This window comes from Lynx rufus, unplaced genomic scaffold (assembly GCF_022079265.1).
Source record: "Lynx rufus isolate CCGP_SWC_20201006 ecotype Redwood Valley unplaced genomic scaffold, mLynRuf1.p SCAF_15, whole genome shotgun sequence".
NCBI classification, from domain to species: domain Eukaryota; kingdom Metazoa; phylum Chordata; class Mammalia; order Carnivora; family Felidae; genus Lynx; species Lynx rufus.
Window position 1 is genome coordinate 42,675,244 of NW_025814829.1, and position 23,444 is coordinate 42,698,687.

The 23,444-nt window shown below is 39.9% G+C and overlaps 2 protein-coding genes across 2 annotated transcripts in view; one reads left to right on the plus strand and one right to left on the minus strand.

The window, feature by feature from the left end:
* Positions 1 to 23,444, minus strand: part of AXDND1 (axonemal dynein light chain domain containing 1) — an 83,071-nt gene that overhangs the window by 6,365 nt on the left and 53,262 nt on the right. The window contains exons 15-22 of the mRNA XM_047077309.1: positions 22,219 to 22,453; positions 19,088 to 19,289; positions 18,181 to 18,274; positions 15,094 to 15,293; positions 14,131 to 14,227; positions 12,191 to 12,301; positions 5,268 to 5,381; positions 3,690 to 3,794 (exon numbers count right to left, since the gene is read on the minus strand). Coding sequence (XP_046933265.1) covers positions 3,690 to 3,794; positions 5,268 to 5,381; positions 12,191 to 12,301; positions 14,131 to 14,227; positions 15,094 to 15,293; positions 18,181 to 18,274; positions 19,088 to 19,289; positions 22,219 to 22,453 — 1,158 coding nt within the window. The remainder of the gene's footprint in view (positions 1 to 3,689; positions 3,795 to 5,267; positions 5,382 to 12,190; positions 12,302 to 14,130; positions 14,228 to 15,093; positions 15,294 to 18,180; positions 18,275 to 19,087; positions 19,290 to 22,218; positions 22,454 to 23,444) is intronic.
* LOC124510348 (FAU ubiquitin-like and ribosomal protein S30) lies at positions 8,183 to 8,821 on the plus strand. The gene is made up of 2 exons (XM_047077207.1): positions 8,183 to 8,477; positions 8,709 to 8,821. The coding sequence occupies exons 1-2, from the start codon at positions 8,183 to 8,185 to the stop codon at positions 8,819 to 8,821; spliced, it is 408 nt and encodes a 135-aa protein (XP_046933163.1).

Sequence of the window (23,444 nt, forward strand, 5' to 3'; positions counted from 1 at the left end):
TCCAATTCTGTCTCTGGCCTTTTTGACTTGGTCTTCCTCAGGTTTGACTCCACTAATGGGCTTTGAATTGGACAATAGCTCTAGCCTGACACTATCTCAGGGAGGATCTTACTCCAGGCCTACTTCTTTGGGATCCAACTCCCAGCACTGACATAGCGCCGCAGCAGCTTTGGACATAATTTCTAGAACCACCAATCCAAGGGCCCTTCCCTGTTGCAGTTATAAAATACGTAAATTAGTCACTGCTCTGGAGTACGTGGTATTGTGAGAGGGAAACAGACTTCTGAGGGCCACCTTCAGGCCAATGACAGAAGGGCAGAATGTCTAATCTTATGTTAAAAACACTGCTGATCCCCCCAAATCTGGTGCCTGCTCATCTTTCTGCAGGAGTTCACAGGTGATCCAGCAAAATCTCCTATCATCTTCATACACTTATAACTCTTTATGGACACCCAGAACCTACGGTGTGAAGATGAGTCTGAAAGAGATCGTTTCCAATATCTTGTTTGTTGGGGTAGCTGAGCTGTGGCCAACCCTACTCATGCGGTCAAGAGGAAGCACTGGGGGGCCAGGGTAGCTCTGAGCACTTTTGGTAGCCTCGGGGGGAGCTTGCCGGATTTAGTCATCCCACGTCTCCACCAGCCAGCTGAGATGTTACAGAATTCTGGCTGCCTGTCCTACAGGAACAATGTTGGAATGATTCTGATTCAGAAAGGGCCACAAGGGGTGCGTTGCAGCAAGTAACCAGAACTGACTGAACGGGGCTGCCTCCGAAAGCAGAGGAGCCTTCTCCCAGGAAGGACGGCAGCAAAGCCAGCACCACCTACAGGGATCGCTTGGTTCACCAGTCCATCAGGCACAGTGACAAATTAGATGTGCCTGTTTCAGACGGAGCTGGCCACATTATGCACACAGGGCCTGCTTTGAGTACAGTCCTCACGAATTTCCACAAAGCCCTAACTCCTGGCTAATTGAGGAGCGTTTGAATAGTGGACGGTCCAGCCCCATTGTGGTAGACACTAAGGCATTGGGTAACGGTATGAATGAGGCTCTGGTTTACCAGGTCAAGCCATCAGCCTCCCCAAGCTGGTGGTGACTTATCACCACCCCTGTTGAGATATCACTCATATCTCAACCCTCAGAAAATCCCACACTGGTGTCATCTGCAGGAGGGGATACTAACAGTAACTGGAATTCTCCATGCTTAGGTCACTAGCTTCCCAAGGGTCTGGCACCATTTCTCACTAGAAACTTGGGGCTCCTCGATCTCTTGGAGCTCTCCAGTTTCACAACTCAACTCCCAGGGACATGACAAGTTATACCTGCACACCACAGGCTTTCTGCTTCCCGATCCCTTCCTTTTCTCTTGCCTTCCCCAGGGTTAACCAAATGTACTGCCTCCTGGGAGTTGTGTTTTTAGACCAGCAAAAGAGTGCAGCTGCCTGTTAGATCTGGTGCCTTGAACCTGTATCCCTACAAAATGGTTATTTATGTTCTTAGGACCAGAGACTGTCAAAAAATAATAATAATAATAATAATAATAAATAAAGGAAACAAACAAGCAAACAAAAGCAAAAGAAAAACTTACAATAGAAGATTTGAAACCTTAAAGCACCCTCAGGGAGCCCTAGTACTTTTGTAAGTGACAGGTACACGGAGCCCAGGCCCCACCTGTTCCACCTGGCCTGCAGCACAGTCCAAGATGGCGCTTCCCCCAGCTCCGCCTCCTGCCCCAAATCTCTGGCCTCACAAGCCAGTTGAAGGAACCTTCATTCTCTGGGCACCCACAGCCCCAAATATCAACCTTGTCTCTGCTGGCCAAGCACAATTAGGTCTCTTCTGTTGGAGCACCTGGTGATCCCTTTCCGCCTGCGAGTGTTCCAGCCACCACCACATAGGATGAACGTGATTCTTCTTTACCTCCAGGAACTTGCAAATAATTATATACCCGGCTGGCATTTTGCTCCATTCCCCAGACCTTACAGTCAACGAGCACGTAAATGGTTCAATCTTCGGTGATCTATAGTAGCAGCATTAGTAACCTTCCAGAGCCTGGAGACAGACTTTCTGGGCCACATCGTTGCAGATGAGCTAGCCACATGGCACTGCACCGTGTCAGATGGAAAGGTGGTATCCTGGAGCAGCCCCCCCCACCCCCGCTCCCGCCACCACCACCAAAGACAAGCTCTGTGCCCCTCAATTTTGCCCCAGGCTATAGGCTGTTTTCCTGCTTGGTTTGGGTATCTGGGAGACTTGACGCTGACTCCTAGCCTAGACAGCACAGCAGGGGAGACCATCTGAGGCAGGAAGGCCTTGGGTGGGATTGGTGGGGTTAGGAGATCAAACGGTGGTGCCCTATGTGCCATATGTGTCTCACGGCACATGACTCCTGACTGACTCTCCACGTGATTTCCCCCAGTTCTTCCTATAAGATTTGGAGCCTACTTCCCACAACCTCCCTGGACATATACCCCTGCAATCGGCCACACCTCTGCCTTAGTCATCCAGCTGCTGCCCAGCCTGACCCTCACCACAGCCCCACTGCACCCACCTGCTCAGATGGACCAAACCTCTGACAGTGAAATGGTTCATTACTGTGGGGGTGAAACTGGATTCGATATATGGATTTCTGGCACCACCACCCCCCCGCCAGGAAAATGCACAGTATAAACATACAAACAAAATGCTACATACCATTTTGGGGGATTAATGGGATGAAGGCATGACATCCTGTACACAGAGACACGCCACTCTAGAACTGACTTACGTCTACCACGGTCCTAGAACTTTCTGTGGAGGAATCTTAAATCTATTTTCCTGGGGCGCCTGGGTGGATCAGTTGACTAAGCATCCGACTTTGGCTTAGGTCATGATCTCATGGTTTGTGAGTGGGAGGCCCACGTTGGGCTCTGTGCTGACAGCTCAGAGCCTAGAGCCTGCTTTGAGTTCTGTATCTCCCTCTCTCTCTGCCCCTCCCCTGCTCATGCTCTCTCGCGCGCTCTCTCTCTCTCTCTTAAAAATGAATAAACATTAAAAAAAAATTTTTTAATCTATTTTCCTGCTGAGTTTCTAAAAATTTCCAGTTTCCCATTAATTCTTGTGGTTGGAAGTATATGGTGATCACAGTTCTCAATAGAATCTGCTGAATGAATATTCTAAAAAAAAAAAAAAGTAGGTCAAGTTTTGACCAAGATATTGTTAAATTAAGAAAGTCAATGAAATGCTCATTTTAAAATGAAGTTTAGGGGCACCTGGGTGGCTTAGTCGGTTAAGCGTCCTACTTCGGCTCAGGTCATGATGTTACCGCTCATGGGTTCAAGCCCCACATCAATCTCACCACTGCTGTCAGCACAGAACCCGCTTCACATCTTCTGTCCCCCTCTCTCTCTTCCCCTTCCTCGCTTGTGCTCTATCTCTCAAAAATAGATAAATCTTTCAAAAAAAAATCTTTAAACTGAGGTTTAAAGAAGAGAATGAGAAGTTTTTATAAAGTTAAGGTGAAAAACAAGAGTTTTCCAGGGATGATGCTGGGAGGAAAAAAAAAAAACCCTGAAAAATATATTATGTAGGAGCTCCTGGTCCTCTTGGAGCTAAAAGTTATGTCAGATCCATACCATTTTTACATACCGTTAAATTTCCTGGCTTTTTTCTCTAGTTTTGAATCTCCGATTTGGGTTTCAGATACATACCCAGGAAGAGAATACATCTGTTTCAAATAGAGGTTTGGTATGAACGTTTTCATCTTTTTCAATTATTCGAATGAGTCTTTCCTCTTCTCTGGATGTTGAAGGCTTCTAGGGCACAGAAACACGAAGGTCCCTTTAGTGAGCTGGTATGGGACACAGTGACAGGGCAAGTTGCCTGGAGGAATGTCTGAAGCTTTAATTTTCCATTTGCTCTAGTCACTCAACGAGCATTTTGAAGACTTTAGAGCAAACACTGTGTGAGAAATTAGTGGGGACGGGGAAGCGGAGACCAGGGGAGAAAATGTGAGAAAAACAAAAAGGATTTCTTCCAGACCCCAAGAATTCATAGCACAGTGGGATAGATGGCCCAGAAAATAATTATGGTATGCCAGATTACTGTTAGCAAAGAGGTGGGTTCCAAAAGCTGTGTGCATCCAGAAAAGAGCCCTGAATTCTGCCTAGACACTCAGGTAAGTTTTGAGAGAGAAAGTGATACCTGAAGGTTGAACAAGAGTTTGTACCATAGAGAGGAAAGAGCCAGGACTAAGGCCTCAGAGGTGGAGAGGAGGGAATGCATTATACAGTTAAAAGGTATGACATTATTTAGTGGCCACATAACACTGTTTTCCATTTATTTTGTGTCTTCCATATGCCAAGGACTGTAGCAGAAATAAAGCAGAAAATGCTGGTCCAAAGAAGCTTGGGTGTTGTTATCATATTTTTGTAGTGCTGTCCAGCATATACAGTGAGCAGAGGACCTAGGTCACAGCCTGGAGTCATACCAACATTTAAACTATTCACAGAGAAGAAACATCAGGGAAGTAAGTTAAGACAGTACAGAGAATGTTAGGTGATCACGAGTTCTAAGAGCCAAAGACAATAGTCAATCCAGGAATCAGCAAAGGGCTCTTGCCAGACTAATCTGGGTTTGAATGCTGGTTCTGCCACTTACAGCTATCTGACTTAGGGTAGTCAGTCAACCTGAGTTTCAACTTTCTTATCTGTAAAACGGGACAATAATTTTTACCTTGAAGTTGTACTGTGTAGATAAGAGGTAACATGTACAGAACATGTAGCTCACAGTAGGCACTCAATTAGTGGCGGTTATCGTTGCATTTTCATCATTATTATAAGTGCCCCAGGAAGGGTTGTTATTACTACTAATGCCTCAGCAGGGGTGGGGACAGGGTAAGGAGAAGGAAGGTGTGGGCCTGGGAGGAGGGGAAAGGCAGCCCAGAACAGGAGCTGAAGAAGTGGACACATAGAGTTTACATTACTGTTTGAAAAATCTGGCAATGAAAGGATAAAGAAACAGCATCAGAGTGAAAGGCAGATAGTGTAGGAAATAGGAGGACAGGTGTGAATGAGGCTGATGGGAAGCAGGTGGATTTTGAAAAGGAAAAGGACGTTCCTTCCGTGGAAAACAAAGAGCTAAGGGTGTCTGCGGGTATGGCTAAATCTACAAGAAGAAAGGACGCAACTTGATTTATGCCAGATGATCTATTTCTATTTTCACTAGTACCTCTAAACATATTCTTTAAAAACACAAAGGGAAAGAAAAGATGATACTAAACATCTTACCTCTTCTTTCTCTTCTTCCTTTTCCTTCTCAAGTTTCTTATCCTCCATACTTTCTCCTTCATCTTCTCTAAAAAGCCTGTCTGTTTCAGGCTCAATTAATTCTTTTACAAAATCCTGTGAGATAAAACAATAGTATAATGATAGCTTAGTGTATATTAATAATTGAGTAGTATATACCAATTATTCATTCAAAAGTATTTAATGTGTACTAATCTTCCAACTGGATACTGTGCTGGGCATAAGGACAAAAAAGTGAATAAGAATGGCCTCTGTCCTTAAGAAGCTTACAATTTAGTGGACAAGAAAATGCTATGGATACATATAGTCACATGGTAGGAACACCTCATCCAGATCTGGTAGTGGATAGGGGTGAGAGGGTTGGTCAGGAAGGTTTCCTGGAGGACATAATGTCTGAGTTTCTTCTGGAAGGATGAGTAAGGGAAAAAGATAGTTAGCATGGGGTATTCTAGGCAGAGGATGCTGCATGGGCATGATTGGCTCTTGAGGACAAAGTAGTTCAGTAGGACAGAAATTTAGGGGTAGATGGACAGGAGCACAATCATAGAGGAAGGGCTCCAGTGGCTTTTCAGGGAAACAATTTTATCCTGAAGGCAACGAGGTACTGATAAATTGGCTGATATGTTTTAATTTTAAAACAATCACTCTAGCAACATGAGAGTAGATTTAAAGAGAAAGAGGAGAGAGAGAGAGAGAGAGAGAGAGAGAGAGGAGTGAGGGAGGGAGGGAGAAAGAGAAAGAAGGAGAAAAGGTGAGAGTAGAGAATGAACAACACAGGGTTTCAGAAATGAAGAGGAGGGTAAGGATTCAAGAGGTTATTTAGGAGTTAACTCTTACTGCTTGAGTAATTCGATGGATGTGGAATGGTTAGGGAATGGAAGCATCTTGAATGATACCTGATGTATGGTGTAGGCCACTACATAGATGATAATACCGTTTACAGAGATAATGAACAAAGTTGCATAAGCAGGTATGGGAAGACAGATGAGTTCAGACTCAGCTATGTGACTTTGAGTTACCACTAAGATATCCAACTGGAAATATTCAGTAGGTTGTTAAATATATGGATCTAGAGTTTAGATGGAGGCATTTGGGCTAAAGATAATCATTTAAGAATTATTTAATTGAATTTAGTTGAAGCCAAGAAGGTAAATTACATCACCAAAGGAGACCTTGTAAAGTGTTAGGGGACGAGGCCTTAGGACAGGAACCTAGTCACATAAAGGGCTAGGGAAGAAAGACGAGCCCCCAGAGAAGGCCAGAAGTCATGTCAGAAGTCTGAGAGGTCCACCAGGAAAGCCAAAAGAGGAGAAAGAAGGAGTCAACAGTGTTGAATACCTAAAAGAAGTCTACACAATGATCGACTGAAAAATGTCCTTCAGATGTTCACAGCAATGATGTGTAAAAAACAGAAGCTAGACATTTCTGTCTTATTTCACTTAGCATTATACCCTCTAGATCCATCTGTGTTGTTGCAAATGGCAAGATCTCATTCTTTTTTACGGCCGAGTAATATTCCTGTGTGTGTGTGTGTGTGTGTGTGTGTGTGTGCGTGTGTGTATCCACACGTGCATACGTGAGTGTGTATTACCACATCATCTTTATCCATTCACTTATCAACGGACACCTGGGCTGCTTCCATAGGTTGTCTATAATAAATAATGCTGCAATAAACATAGGGGTGCATATATCTTTTTGAGTTAGTGTTTTCATATTCTTTGCTTAAATACCCAGTAGTAGGATTACTTGATCACATGTAGTCTGATTTTTAATTTTTTGAGGAACCTCCATATTGTTTTCCACAATGGCTGCACCAGTTTGTATTCCTACCAACAGTACATAAGGGTTCCTTTTTCTCCACATCCTCACCAACACTTCTTGTTTCTTGTGTGTTTGATTTTAGCCATTCGGACAAGTGTGAAGTGATATCTCATTGTGGTTTTGGTTTGCATTTCCCTGATGATGAGTGATGTTGAGCATCTTTTCAAGTATCTGTTGGCCATCTGAACGTCTTCTTTGGAGCAAAGTCTGTTCATGTCTTCTGCCCATTTGTTAATTGGATTATTTGGTTCTTTGGTATTGAGTCATAGAGGTTCTTTATATATTTCAGATACTAACCCTTTATCAGAGCTGACATTTGCAAATATCTTTGCCCACTCGGTATTTCTCTTTTAGTTTTGTTAATTATTCCCTTTCGCTGTGTAGCTTTTTTCTTCTTTTTTATAGAGAGAGAGCAGGTGAGCAGTGGAAGGGGCAGAGCAGGAGATGGAGAGAATCCTCAGCAGGCTCCAGGCTCACTGTGAAGCCCAATGCAGGACTCAGTCCCACAACCCCAGGATTCATGACCTGAGCCAAAATGAAGAGTTGGACGCTCAACCGACTACGGCACCCAGGGGCCCTGCTGCACAGAAGCTTTTTATTTTGAAGTAGTTCCAATAGTTTATTTTTGCTTTTGTTTCCCTTGCCTTAGGAGATGTATCCAGGAAAACGTTGCTATGGCCGATGCTGGAGAAATTATCTTATGTGCTCTCTGCTAGGAGTTTTATGGTTTCAGGTCTCACATTAGGTCTTTAATCCATTGTGAATTTATTTTTGTGTATGGTGCAAGACAGTGGTCCAATTTCATTCTTTTGCATGTTGCTGTCCAGTTTGTAATTAACATTCTTATACAGATATATCATATATTAGAATTATCAAATAGACTACAAAGTTATATTAACCTGTCTAAAGAAATAAAAGATTGAAAATATGAATAAAGAGACAAAGATTACAAAAATGATCAGACTCAAAAAAGAACCAAATAGAACTTTAACAATTACATTTAAAAACTGAACAGAGCTCTTTCTCGACTCCATCTTCGTGGTCGCGGCTGCGGTGGCCGTCATCCAGTGGCCGACATGCAGCTTTTTGTCCACGCTCAGGAGCTACACACCCTCGAGGTGATCGGCCAGGAGACGGTCGCCCAGATCAAGGTTCATGTAGCCTCTCTGGAGGGCGTCGCTCCAGAAGATCAAGTCGTGCTCCTGGCAGGCATGCCCCTAGAGGATGAGGCTACCCTGGGTCAGTGCGGAGAAGAGGCTCTGACCACCCTGGAAGTAGCTTGTCACAGGCTTGAAGGTAAAGTCCATGGTTCCCTGACCCGTGCTGGGAAAGTAAGAGAGCAGACTCCTAAGGTGGCCAAACAGGAGAAGAAGGAGAAGGAGAAGGAGAAGGAGAAGGAGAAGGAGAAGGAGAAGGAGAAGGAGAAGGAGAAGGAGAAGGAGAAGGAGAAGGAGAAGGAGAAGGAGAAGGAGAAGGAAAAGGAGGGGGAGGGGGAGGGGGAGGGGGACGGGGACGGGGAGGGGGAGAGGGAGAGGGAGGAGGAGGAGGAGGAGGAGAGGCAGAGGGAGAGGGAGAGGGAGAGGGAGGAGGAGGAGGAGGAGGAGAAGGAGAAGACAGGCCGAGCCAAGTGGTGGATACTATACAACTGGCACTTTGTCAACGTTGTGCCCACCTTTGGAAAGAAGAAGGGCCCTAATGCCAACTCTTACGTCTGATGTAATCCTGGCTTTCCCCAATAAAGCCACTTAGTCCAGTCAAAAAAATAGAAAATAAAACAAAATAAAAACTGAACACAAAGGTTTAATAGAAGATTAGTGAACAGGAAGGTAAACCAGATGAAATTATTCAGGATGCAGTGCAGACACAGAGAGATAGAAAATATGAAATAAGGTTCAAAGACATGCACATAGGTTCTAATACATATCCATTCAGCCAGAAAGAAAGGAGAGAGCAAATATAGTAGAGACAATATTTGAAGAGACAAAAACAGAATTTTCCACATCTAATTCAAGATACCAACTCAAAGATTCAGGAAACCAAGAGAATTAACAGCAAAATTTAAAAAGAAAAGGAACTCCACATTCACAACGTTATCAGAGTGAAACTGCAAAATGCCAAAGATAAAAAGATCTTCAAAGCAGCCAAAGAGAAGAGAGGGTTAACTTCAAAGGAATTGACAGCTGAATTCTCAACTGTCACTTTGGTAACAATAAAATCCAGAAAACAGTAGAAACAGTGTCATCAATGGGCTAAGAGAAAATAATACCATCCTAGAATTGTATGCCCAGCAAAAAAAATTTTAAGAATGTGAGTGAAATAAAGACATTTTTAGACAAACAAAAATTAAGTTTGCCTCCAGTAAATCCTCACTAAAGAAAAATGTAAAGGTCAAGGCAGAAAGAAAATGATCTCAGGCAGAAGATCTGGGATGTATGAAGGAACAATAAAGAAATTAAAGGGGCGCCTGGGTGGCACAGTCAGCTGGGTATCCGATTCGGCTCAGATCATGGTCTTGCGGTCCATGAGTTCAAGCCCCGTGTTGGGCTCTGTGCTGACAACTCAGAGTCTGGAGCCTGCTTCAGATTCCATGCCTCCCTCTTTCTTTCTGCCCCTTCCCTGCTTGTACTCTCTCTATCCAAAAAAAAAAAAAAAAAAATTTTTTTTTTAAATTTTTTTAAAAAGAAGAGGATGCTTACTATTGCTACCACTATTTAACACCTAATTGGAAGAATTACCCATTGAAATCAGACAAGAAAAAGCGACTAGAGCCATAATAATTGAAAGAAAGAGGTCAAATTATCTCTATTTGTAGATGATTTGATTAAGTATCTGGAGAACCCAAAAGAATCTATTGAAAACTACTGAAAACAATAAGATAATTCAATAAAGTCACAGAATATAAAATTAAAATACATATATCAGTAACATACACACAGTTCTCAATTATAAGATACAATGGAAAAGAAGATCCCATTTAAAATAGCAGTAAAATGGGGCGCCTGGGTGGCGCAGTCGGTTGAGCGTCCGACTTCAGCCAGGTCACGATCTCACGGTCCATGAGTTCGAGCCCCGCGTCAGGCTCTGGGCTGATGGCTCGGAGCCTGGAGCCTGCTTCCGATTCTGTGTCTCCCTCTCTCTCTGTGCCTCCCCCGTTCATGCTCTGTCTCTCTCTGTCCCAAAAATAAATAAACGTTGAAAAAAAAAATTAAAAAAAAATAGCAGTAAAATAAAATAGTCAGACATAAACCTCACAAGAAATGCACAAAATGAGTAAACCATAAAACATCATTAAAAAGCATTAAAAGTAGACATCCTGTATCCCCCATTTTTGGATACAACAACCCAACAACATAAGTATCTCTGCTCTAAGTTAATATATAAATTTAGAATGATCCCAGTTTTCAAAATTCCTATTTTTTCTAGAGGTAGATGATAGAGTTCTATAGAAGAATAAATAAGCAAAAATGGTGAAACCCTGAAGCCCATGAAAAAGATCGGTGAGGAGAGCTGACCCTACCAGATATGAAAATGCACCATAATGCCTCAAAAATTAAAATATTGTGGTGATGACCCATGAACAGATAAATAGAAAATAAATTCCAGAAACAGACTTAGGTTGAATATCGCTATTTTCAAATGTTAGAAAACACTACAACATGGAATATTAGAAACAGTACAATGTGGAAGACAAATCCACCTTGTTCACATCAACCCAAAAGACTGAACAGGCCAGTGAGTAGAAAAAGTTACAAGGAAATGTATTTCATCTAGTTCAATAGAAAGAATAACATTCTACTAGTGAGTGCTCACCAAAACAAATGCTAATTCTGAAAGTAGGTCTCTGCCACTGCAGATGCTCAAATATAGGCATAGATCAAGGATGGGTGGTAATGCAAAGTTTCACACATCTGATGTTAGGCTGAATTCAATCACCTTTAAAATCCTTTCTGTTCCCTATGATTGTGCAGAGCTCTTGAATTTAATTTTTTCATAGATCTGTTGTGTAGCCAAGATCACGTCTGTGTTACTTAATTTTCTGAAATCATTCAGTGGCTAATTCAAAATAATTCTGGCCAAGATCTGGGCAGCAAAGAAAAATAAGCATTTGTAAAAGGTGTATAATTTAGAAAGGTGGTGTTTCTTTGGTGTTTCAATATAAAACGCAAGTCCCACAGGGCGCCTGGGTGTCTCCATCCGTTGAGTGTCTGACTTTGGCTCCGGTTATGATCTCAAAGTTCGTGAGTTGGAGCCCCGCACTGGGCTCTCTGCTGTCAGCACAGAGCCTGCTTCAGATCCTCTGTACTCCCCTCTCGCTGCCCCTCCAGCACTTGCCTACATGCTCGCGCTCGCTCTCTCTCTCTCTCTCTCAAAAATAAGTAAACTTAGGGGCGCCTGGGTGGCTCAGTCAGTTAAGCGTCCGACTTCGGCTCAGGTCATGATCTCTCACTCTGTGAGTTCGAGCCCTGGTTCGAGCATCGGGCTCTGTGCTGACAGCTCAGAGCCTGGAACCTGTTTCAGATTCTGTGTCTCCCTCTCTCTCTCTCTCACCCTCCCCTGTTCATGCTCTGTCTCTCTCTGTCTCAAAAATAAATTAAAAAAACGTTAAAAAAAATTTAAAAAACTGTCTAAAAAAATAAAATAAAATAAAATAAAAAATAAACTTAAAAAAAAATTTTTAAGACACAAAAGAGAGAGGCCAACGGGCTGGGTTAGGTGCTCAAGAGAAGAAATAACCTTAAATGGAAGACAGAGCCTGAAGGGGATGAGGAAGTGTGCACGCAAAAGCAGACCAGTCTGAGGACCCGCCTCAGGATGTGACAGGCAGCTCCCCTCTGAAAGCCATCCTTTCCTTTATGAAGGATAAAGCAAAATCATCCGCTAAGAAAGTGAGGAGAGATACTTAGGTGGATGATTTTCTCCCTTAGAAGGGAGAAGAACTACTAATGCTCTTGGTCAGGGACCAAATTCTCTTCTGGTAAATAAGTGAGGACTCAGAACACTGATAGGAAAAAGTCACCGAAACCTTATCTACTGCAATACAGAACGAGGCTGAATAATGATCAATGCCAACACATGGCAAATACCTCTTCTCCAAACAGGTACTCCTTTTCTTCCGGTGTCAGTAACTTTATTATTCTGCCTTTAAGCCCAGAAAGGAGGTGAGAACATGTGGTGATCCACTCATGACATTCTCTCTGAGAAGAGATCAAAGATAATTACTAAGCAGAAAAAATCAGACTGTAACAACTCATTTATTCACTCCTTCTATCGAGGAGCTGTTAAGTACAACTCTAAATACAACTCCATTCAATTAACTTTTTATCACTTCAGTTCAAAGATTTGTGCAGAAATGAGTCTCTATGAACACAGACCTGAAATCATACCATCTCTTATCAACAGGATTTGGGGATCTGGGTTGTAACGGGGCAAGCAGCTGTGCTGTGCCATAAAACCAGATGCAGAAAGGCTGCTGCATTTACTACAGGCAAACGGTCGGTCCCAACAAATGTTTCGCAGCTGACCAGGTCAACTGTGATTGCATAGCAATAACAATAGAAATAGCCCACATTTACTTGGCTTTAATTATATGCCAGACTCTGTTCTAAGCACGTGCAATATTAATTCATTCAGTATGTAATATGTGCTATTATTTTTTATGAGGTATAATTGAAATAACATTACACTGGGAACAAACTGATGGTTACCAGAGTGGAAGTGGGTGGGGGGATGGGTGAAATAAGCGATGAGGATTAAGGAGGGCACTTGTGATGCAGGGAATTGTTGAATCACTATATTGTATACTTGAAACTAATATAATACTGTAATGTTAACTGCAATTTAATTAAAAACTTAATTAATTTAAAAAATTAAAATTTTAAAAAATGGATTAACCCCAAAACAAATGCACACACAAAAAATAACATTATATTCGTTTCAGGTGAACAACCTGATGAGTCAATATTTGCGTATATTGCAACATGATCACCACAATAAGCCTAGTTAATATCTGTCACCATACATAGTTACAAATTTTTTCTTGTGATGAGAAATATGTACCATTATTCTTCTCATTTTTTTTGATGTAGAAACTGAAGGACAGAGCAATTGATCATCTTGCTCAAGGTCATATATATAGTTAAGCAAAGCACTTGGATTTTAATCCAGGTGGCTTGATCAATCTTGAAAAAGAAGAACAAATTTGAAGGATACACACTACTGGATTTCAAAACTTCTTCTATGACCATAGTAATCAAGACCGCTTGATAATGGTGACAATGTCAACAAACAGATCAAGAGAACACAAGAGAATGTCTAGAACAATATCCACTATGGATGACAGACCACGGTGAGTATTGGTGAGGAAGTGGCCATGGGGAACATTCATACACTGCTGGCGGGAGTGTAACATGGTTTAACCACATTGGAGGATAGTTTGACAGTTTCTTAAAACGTTCAACACATACATACCATGTGACTTAGACATTCCATTCCTAGATATCTGCTCAAGAGAAATGAAAGAGATGCATATATACATGAATATGCATTAAAGCTTTGTAATAACCCAAACTGGCATTCAAATGCCCATCAACAGAGAATGGATAAATTGTGTATATCCATATAATGAAATACTACTCGGCACTAAAAAGCATGCAATTTTAATAAGAGCAACAATATGTGTGAGTCTCAAAATAATTATGCCAAGTAACGAAGTCAGATAAAAAAAGTACACATTCTGAATGAGTCTATATATTCTAGACAATAAAAATAATCTTTGGTGTTAGAAAATGGATAAGACCTTGCATGGGGGCAGGATGACGCTGGAAGGAGAGATTACAAAGGGGTACAAGGAAACTTTGAATGTGTTAGATATTTTCCTTTTTTTAAATAATAATCATTTTATGGGTGTATCCATAATTTAGAAATTACCAGACTGTACACCTTAAATACGTGTAGTGTGTTGTAATACAAGTCAACCTAAGAGGTCTGCTAAAACAAACAAAACAAAAGGGGAAGATAGTGTTACCTTCATCTCATTCAGTTCATGAAGATCCTTAGTAGGATTTTTTTCTAAGTGACCTGCTTTATTCAGAGCCATAGCTGTTACCATCCCTTTGCAACAACTGGAAAAAATAAAATAAAATAAATAAAAGCACACACACACACACACACACACACACACACACACACAGCATGACCTATTTATTATTGGTTCCTCTTCTAAGTGTTTTAAATTCAGATACCATGGAAGTTTACCATAATAATTAAACTATTGACTCACGAAGGAAAATAATCTGTCTCTCAAGTTTCTCACCCTTGTCCTGTTCCTCCTTTTCATTCTTCTCACTCTTGACCATGGGTAACATTGAATGAAAATAAAAGCTACTTCCTGAATTTGAAGCAATTGTACTAACATATGCTTCCTAGTTAAAAAATTATAATTTTTCAGACCTTATCTGTATTTGATAAGAATCTTCTAGCTTTTCAGATATAGGATTTTTTTCATTTGGGTTTTCTTTTTTTAAGAGACGTTTCAGTTGGTGTTTGGTGAAACTAAATAGATTTAGTGAATATAAGTGTACATTCAGTTTTGCATGGAATTACATAGGGAATTACAAGCTTCTTCAAAAATGCCCCCCCCGCCCCCGCAGTGTGTGCAAACATGCAAGATGTATCTTATTAATGCAAACAAGTGGGCCTTTTTGGTTTGATTTGGTTTTCTTTTTACTAATTCTCCCGTATAAGTATACACTTCCCAACTTGCCTATGGTAACACTGTGTTCAAAAGAATTCTAAAGCCAATGGGAAAACACTAAAATCACATATTTCAACCAGGCAGTGTTGAAGCTGGTTTAAAAACTGAACTAATATTTCTTTCAAGGTTTGAAAACAATCCCTGATTGCTGCTACCTCACCGCCCTTATCTCCTCTGCTTTATGTCACATTTAATCTTCAAAAGGACAATAATAAAATAATCAGATAGTTTCACCTGTTCAAATAGCTGGAGTATTGCGACAACTTTCTGGCCAGTGCGATTGCGTCCAGCTCTAACTTTGCAACTCTTACATCATGTTCCTCAGCACTCTCCTTTTCCAACTTTGGGAGAGTGTCTTGGTCAGTAAAGTCAGGCACCATTAAAATCAGCAAGCTTACCATCCACTGGATCATAGATATATGCAACTCATCCATCTGTTAAAACATGATTATAATATAAATGACTTATTTTAAATAAATCAAACAGTAAAAACCATACCAAATTTAAAAATAGGAAGCATACCTGTGTCTAACTTGCAACAACACTACCATTTTTTTTTTTGAGGGGGGTAGGGACAGAGGGAGAGGAACAGAGAGAGAATCCGAAATAGCCTCCACACGCAGCACAGAGACCAAAACAGGGCACTCAATCTCATGACCTTGAGATCATGACCTGAGGGGAAATCAAGAGTTTCCCGGAAGTTCAAATGACTGAGTCACCCAGGTGCTCCAACAACACTATCATTCTTTTTTTTTTTTTTAACATAATTTATTGTCAAATTGGCTAACACACAGTATGTAAAGTGTGCTCTTGGTTTTGGGGGTAGATTCCCATGGTTCACCACTTACATACAACACCCAGTGCTCATCCCAACAAGTGCCTTCCTCAATGCCCATCACCCATTCTCCCCGACCCCCCATCCACCCTCAGTTTGTTCTCTGTATTTAAGAGTCTCTTACGGTTTGCCTCCCTCTCTCTGTGTTTGTAACTATTTTTTTCCCCTTCCTTCCCCCATGGTCTTCTGTTAAGTTTCTCAAGATCCACATATGAACACTACCATTCTTAATGAAATCAAATCATCACTACTCAGCTAGGATAACCTTGTTTTCTTTTGCTCATTATACTACATTAAACTACCCTCTTCCTCTTTAGTTTGGTCAAGGGTATTAACCCATTAAAGCTGCAGTTCCCCAATTGTGCACTAAGACATTGCAGAGCTCTAAAGTAAATTCTCAAGGATGTCGTGGGGTTTGAAATTCTTGAGGGAAATAACAGTGATGTGTGACACCTATCAGCACAGCATGAACTTGACATAGTTCACAGTTTCAACACTGGATGCACTCTATCACTTTTGATGACATCTTTCCTTGGCAAAGCTGGTTTTATTGGTGGTTGTGTGGTTAAAAAAAAAAAGTACTTTGGGAAAATCGAGGTTCAACAAGAAATGAGGGTGGCACCATCCCATCAGGTTTCAAGGTTAGAGAAGTTGTCCAGTAGTTAAGTGCATACATTGTATTAGTAAATAATGTTGATTAAATGAGAATAAAAGGGTTTCTTTTTCTTTCAACATATGTATATCTAAAAAGTTAAACTAAGACATTAAATTTTGCAAAGCTTATTTGAGCAAGCAATTAGAATCAGGCCGTGTCAAAACCAAAAAATGGTCAGGGGCATTCTGCAGGCAGGGGCCAGGAAAAATATTTTTATAGAGAAGACACTGAAGCAAAGCAATGCAATTATTTAATTGACTGTAACTCAAATGTTGCCTTATTTGGGAAATTTAGTTATTTGGCTCTTGTGACAGATGTTCCTGAGTTCCATTTTTTCATACTCAAGAAAATCTAGTTGCCTGTTTATGATCAGTCCTTGAGTTTTGTTTTCTTAGATTCAAGTGTACTGACTCTGGCTTTGGTTTGTTTATAGAGGCTACCAAAAGGGACCAGAGCTACGCCAGTATAATGGCCTCCTTGTTTAACTATTTTAACACGTATTGCTTTTCCAAAGTTACTAAGTTATTAGGACACAAATATTTAGTAAGTTGTTCGAAACTATCTACTTAATAAACTGAACCGTGAGGGGTTTCTTTTGGTTTAGGAGTGCGAGAACACTGAGGCACAGGCAGCAGTGGGAACCAGTCAAGTTTTGGAAGTTCTGCATTATGGTGTTTGCTGAGGCTCGGTCCCAGACATAAAATGTAGAAAACATCATGAAATACAAATGTCAAACATGCCATACCCTTCAAATGCCCTATCCCCATTCTCTGTTTGATGAGTCCCTAAGTATTCTTCCAGGCTTACACATGACCTACTCTGAGAAGTCTTTTTAACTTCCACTGGCTTTAACTTGATCCTTTCCCCACATTTCTATACTGTTCTGTACACATGTCTATTAGAACTGTTTGCACATCTGTCACCTCAATTAGCCTATGCGTCTCTTTAAGACATGGGCCATCATTTTATCCCTCAAAACCACACATAGTACTTGACAGAGAATTAAGTGCTTAATAAATGTTGTTAAATGGACAAATAAAAATCAAACTTGGGAGCCTAGCTGGTACTAAAACCCAAGCTTCCCACCTCGGAAGGAAAGGCTGTTAATGACCTAAAGGAATGTTGATGAATGTGTTTTTATAACTTAATTAACACATCAGGAAAAGGGCAACTCTTCCTGACTTGTGATTTCACAAGTTAAAGATATTTCCCCCCACATTCACAAGCTATACCCCTGCTGCTTCTCAAAGTAAATAAATTCCTAACTGTTCTTTCCTATATCAATGGCCTGGATTTATACCCTCATTTAAATAACTCATTTTTGCTTACATAAAATATTAATTGATCCTTGAACCATCCCTAATAAACAAACAGAAACATTATTATCTTCATTTCAAAGTTGTGTTGTAGAGATTAAATGGTAGAATCTAGGGCATGCTGAATTTAGGTTCATAGCTGAATTTAAAATTAGAATCAGGGGCGCCTGGGTGGCTCAGTTGGTTCAGTGTTGGGACTCTTCAGCTCAGGTCATGATCCCAGGGTTGTGGGATCCACACTCAGCATGGAACCTGCTTAAGATTCTCTGTCTCTATCTCTTTCTCTGTTTCTGTCTCTCTCTCTCCCCTGCACACTCTCTCAAGAAGAAAAATAAAATAAAATAAAATTTAAAAATAAATATCCATACAAATCATTTGAGTAATTACATCACATAAGTTCCCATTTTGCCCTCCCAACCTCCCGCTTCAATTGGATAGTTATGACCTAGTTTTTCTTTTAAGAAAACTCCCAACCAAAGCAAAATATAATTTCACAAACCCCTACAAGTACATACCTGGTGTTGAAGTTCAATGTTACCATTGTTAATCTCATTGCCTATCTTCAAAAGCCATTGTTGAATCATGTTAAATATTTGTGCTTGAAGCACCCTGAAGGAAAAGTCAAACAAAATAAAGATAAGTGACTCACATAGAGTATAAAAGTTAAACTATCAGCTAAAAGAAAGGGTTTTATTTCACCGGACCTAGTAAACTCAGGTGTTGCCAATTGTTTGAGAATTCAGGAAAGGTGAATCAAAACCTTAAATCACCTGGTATAATGGCTTACTCATTGTCATCGCCTTCCTAACCCCATGCAGGTAGCAACTGGCATGATGCTCTTGGGACAATATAGATCTTACCTTCAGTGCTAACTCTCTACTGTAGAAACTCACACTCCTACCCTTTACATTCACTTCTAGGCAGTGAGATCACAAAGTGAGAAAAATGAATTTTAAAATTCTCAAGAGATCAGTTTCCAACATGACAGTGTGAGGAGCAAAGCTGATCCACTCCTTAGTGAATCTGGGTGAGAACTGTTTGAAAAACACAACAAAACCAAACGACTGAAAGCCTCTGGAACAAACAGCAACCGCAGAAACATGTGGTCAAGACAATCTGTGAAAATTCAATAAGAAAGGCAAGGAGAGTCTACGGTATTTGAAATAAGACTCTTCTCTCTCTTTCCCCTCGGTGCTCAGTGAGGCAGACACTCCACTCCAGACTGCTGGAGTTATGGACACAGAGCTCCCTCATCTTCCAGTTCCCAGTTGAGGGCTTTTTTCCTGGAAGGAAAAGGACATCCAAGGTTTCTCCTCGGACCCCCACCCCCACCCCTTGCCTGTCGCTGAGGCTAGGTACTGGGAAAATGCAGTGGAGAAGTGGGGATTCCCTTCTGTCCAGTAGAAAGCTATGGGAACTTACGAGCCAGAATCCGAGTCTATATACGGAGGGATGGTACCAACAATGTTTAATGAGGCATCCAACTGAGATATTATTTCATTAATTTTTTCATTAAGTTCCTTGTATTCTTTAAGATGCATTTCAGGAAACTCCAGGACACTTTCCATCTTGAAAGAACAGAATTCAAGAGAACTAATCAAACTTGAAAGAATTTTAGAGATACCTAGAAAAGTGAGAAAAGTAATAACTTTTAAAAGTAGTCATAAGTCTGCCATTTTAATACTAAATTATAAAATGCCAATAAATAATAAATTATATTGTAATATAACGGATGGAACTAGAATGTATTAGGCTAAGTGAAATAAGCCACTCAGAAAAAGATAAATCTTTTATTATTTCACTCATATATGGAATTTAAGATACAAAACAGATGAACATAAGGGAAGGTAAGCAAAAATTATATAAAAAACAGAGAGGGAGGGGCGCCTGGGTGGCTCAGTCGGTTGAGTGTCCGACTTCGGCTCAGGTCATGATCTCACAGTCTGTGAGTTCGAGCCCCGCATCAGGCTCCGTGCTGACAGCTCAGAGCCTGGAGCCTGTTTCGGATTCTGTGTCTCCCTCTCTCTCTGACCCTCCCCCGTTCATGCTCTGTCTCTGTCTCAAAAATAAATAAACATTAATAAAAAAAAAAACAGAGAGGGAGACAAACCATAAGAGACTCCTAAATACAGAGAACAAACTGAAGGTTGCTAGTGGGGTGTTGGGTGGAGGGGGAGGAAGGGCTAAAGGGATGAGAGGCATTGAGGAAAACACTTGTTGCGATGAGCACTGGGTGTTATATGTAAGTGATGAAGCACTAAATTCTATTCCTGAAAACAAAACAAAAACATAAAATAAATAAGTTAGTATCTGTTCTTTTGACCACTCCTAAAAAAGAAGAAAGAAGAAAGAAGAAGAAGAAGAAGAAGAAGAAGAAGAAGAAGAAGAAGAAGAAGGAAGAAGAAGAGGAGGAAGAGGAGGAGGAGGAGGAGGAGGGGGAGGAGAAGAGAAAGTGCAAAACATTCTCAGAATTGTAGAAAACACTGTTAAAAGAAACTAAAGATCCAAATAATTGGAAAAACATCCCATGTTCATGGATTGGAAGATTTCACATTGTTAAAATGTCAAACTTGCCCAAACAGATCCACAGATGTAATAAAATCCCTATCAGAATCCAAGCATATCCTCTCCTTATAGAAATTAATAAGCTGTTTCTAAAATTAAGATGGAATTGGAAGTGGCTCAAAATGGCCAAAACAATCATAAAACACATAAAGTAGGACTCCTCACACTTATCAATTTTAAAACTTACTACAAAGCAAGAGTAATTAAGATAGTTTGACACTGACACAATGACAGACATATACATCAATGGAAAAGAATTGGGAGTCCAGAAATAAACCACTACCATCAACTAATTTTTGACAAGGGTGTCAAGGCCTTTAAATGTGGGAAATACATTTCTAAAAAATGGTAGTGGGATAATTAGATGTTCACATGCAAGAGAATGAAGTTAGACCTTTACCTCACACAATATACAAAAATTACTTGAAATGGTCAAATACCATAACATAAGAGCAAAAACTGTAAAACTCTTAGAATACATAAGGATAAACTTCATGACTTTAAATTTGGAAGAGGATTCACAGACATGGCACTGGAAGCACAAACAAAAAAGAAAAGAAAAAAAAGATAAATTGAACTTCATCAAAATTTAAAATTTTTGCACTGCAAAGGACACCATCAAAAAAATGAAAAAAACATCTCATAGAATCATAGAAAATACTTACAATTCATATATCTGAAAAAGCTTTTGTACCTATAAAGAACTCTTACAACTCAATAACAGAAAAACAAATAACCCAATTAAAACATGGACAAAGGATCTGTCTGAATAGACAGTTCTCCAAAGAAGAAACATAAATGGTTAATAAGCCTTAAAAAATACCAACGTCAGTAATCATCAGAAAAACATAACTCAAAACCACAATGAGATACTATTACACATTCACTAGTATGGCTAGAATCAAAAAGTCAGATAACGATGGCAAGGATGTGGAGAAACCAGAACCCTCATATACCGGGGATGGGCATATAAAACGATCCAGGGTCTTTGAAAACAGTGTGACAGTTATCAAAAACTTAAAGATAGAGTTACTAGTTGACCAACAACTTTACTCCTAGATATATACCTAAGAGAAATGAAAACTATTTCCACACAGAAATGGGTAAACAAAATTTTTTATCAGCATTATTCATAATAGCCAAAAAGTAGAAACAACCCAAATGTCCATCAATGTATGAAATGATACACAAGGGGCACCTGGGTGGCTCAGCTGGTTAAGTGTCCAACTTCAGCTCAGGTCATGATCTTGTGGTTTGTGAGTTCAAGCCCCCACATCAGGATCTCTGCTATCAATGCAGAGCTTGCTTCAGATCCCCTCTCCCCCTCTGTCTGCTCCTCCCCCACTTGTGTGTATGCTCTCTCTCTCTCTCTCTCTCAAAAATACACATTAAAAAAAGAAACTATATACAAAAAAGAAATGATATACAAAATGTGATATACACATACAATGGAATGTATTCATTATAAAAATGAATAGAGTACTGACGCATGCTAAAACATAGGTAAACCTTTAAAACATTACGCTAAATGAAAGAAGTCAGTTACAAAACATCACGTACTATATGATCCCATTCATACGAAAGTCCAGAATAGAGAAATCCACAGAGACAGAAAATCAGGGATGGGAGGACAAAAGAGCGAGAGCTAAAGGGTACAGGGTTTCTTTTGAGAAAAATATTCTATAATTGACTGTGGTAATGGTGGCTCACATCTGTGAATGTAGTAAAAATCACTGAACTGTATACTTTAAACAGGGAGTTGCATTGCATATGAATTACATCTCAATAAAGCAGTGCTCAGTGTTTTCTTTTGCTTAATTTTTAAAACCATGTGTATGTATTATTTTGATTTTAAATATTAGTTGTATTATAAATATAATCACTATTATTTAGATTTTTAAATAGTAATTGTAATACAAATAATAATTACTATCAAAATGCTTTATAATGTCATAACGTCAAGCATTGTATCATTGTTTTTTTCTTACCATTATCCCCATTTATTCTTATTTCAAATTCTTTGTAGAGTCTTCCAATGGTTTTCACAATTTCCTTCATGTGCTGTTGCTCTGGTGGCAGCTCCCCCTCCATACTTTTATGGCGACCAAATATCCCAAACCCAATATCTGTCCAGTTTTCCTGTAAATGTTTAATAATCTTGAGAGAATCATATTTCGACACCAGACAATCTCCAGTAAACTTTTCTTTATCTTCATTCAGCATCTAGAGAATGAGAGAGGGTAAGAAAATTAGACTATTATTCCCTAATGATTTCATCAAAGTCTACCCAGATCTTTAATTCCCAGTATCTACCAATTATTTTAGAGTTATATATCCTATTACTATCTGTTCATACCATTTTTTTCATATGACATAGCTTCATTTTCAAAATTAAGTGAATTTAAATTAATTATAACACCCCATAAGATAACCCATAGCTTACCAAAATGAAAATAATTATATTAAGTCCTATTTGAGTAAAAACGAATGACAGGCAAAGAAGGACCAGGGAGCTGAACATGTTTAATTACTATGTGCTTTGGTGAGGATTAATAGACCTGTTTACATGATCCCCATTAGACTGGGAAAGTTGCCAGAAGGTATCTGTTGTGTTCTATTTGTCTAACCCCAAGTCCAAAGCCTATAAAAGTGCAATTTACATATTTGTGACTCAGAAAATGCAAACAAATCACTGATCCTTCAAAAAGAGGAATTAGTACAAAGAAGCAATGTAGCAGAGCAATTAAGGGCAAGGATTTGGGAGCTAGAGAGACCTGGACTGGTCTGACTCTGCCAGTTACCATTTATAGACAACTTCAGTAAATTACTTAACGTCTCTAAATTTCACTTCCGCATCTGGCACAGGGATTATAAAACCTGTATCCCTTGGTACGTGTGGTAATGTATGGAAAGTACCTTCAGCCTGACAAAGTGCTTAATGAATGAGAATTATTATTCCTACTAAATAAAGCAGCATGATTTTTTTTCAATCTTACCTATTCAATGTCAAAATTGCCAGATAAACAGTAAAGTCACTAAACTAGCTATATGATAAATAGCACAAAAAACATCCTCAATTTTGAGAATATTCTGCTCAAGTCATTCCATAAGACAAGAAAACGGCTTCCTGGGATCTGGATGAGACTTCTTCAGGCCATGAGTCTCACATTCACTTTGGAGGATTTCAGTATCTTATATATTTTCCTTTGTCAGA

Bases quoted from the DNA above. Each gene is read 5' to 3' on its own strand.
- LOC124510348 (XM_047077207.1), top strand. From the start codon at position 8,183: ATGCAGCTTTTTGTCCACGCTCAGGAGCTACACACCCTCGAGGTGATC. The intron at 8,478-8,708 runs AGGAGAAGGAGA...AGGAGGAGGAGG, and splicing joins GGTGGCCAAACAGGAGAAGA to AGAAGGAGAAGACAGGCCGA.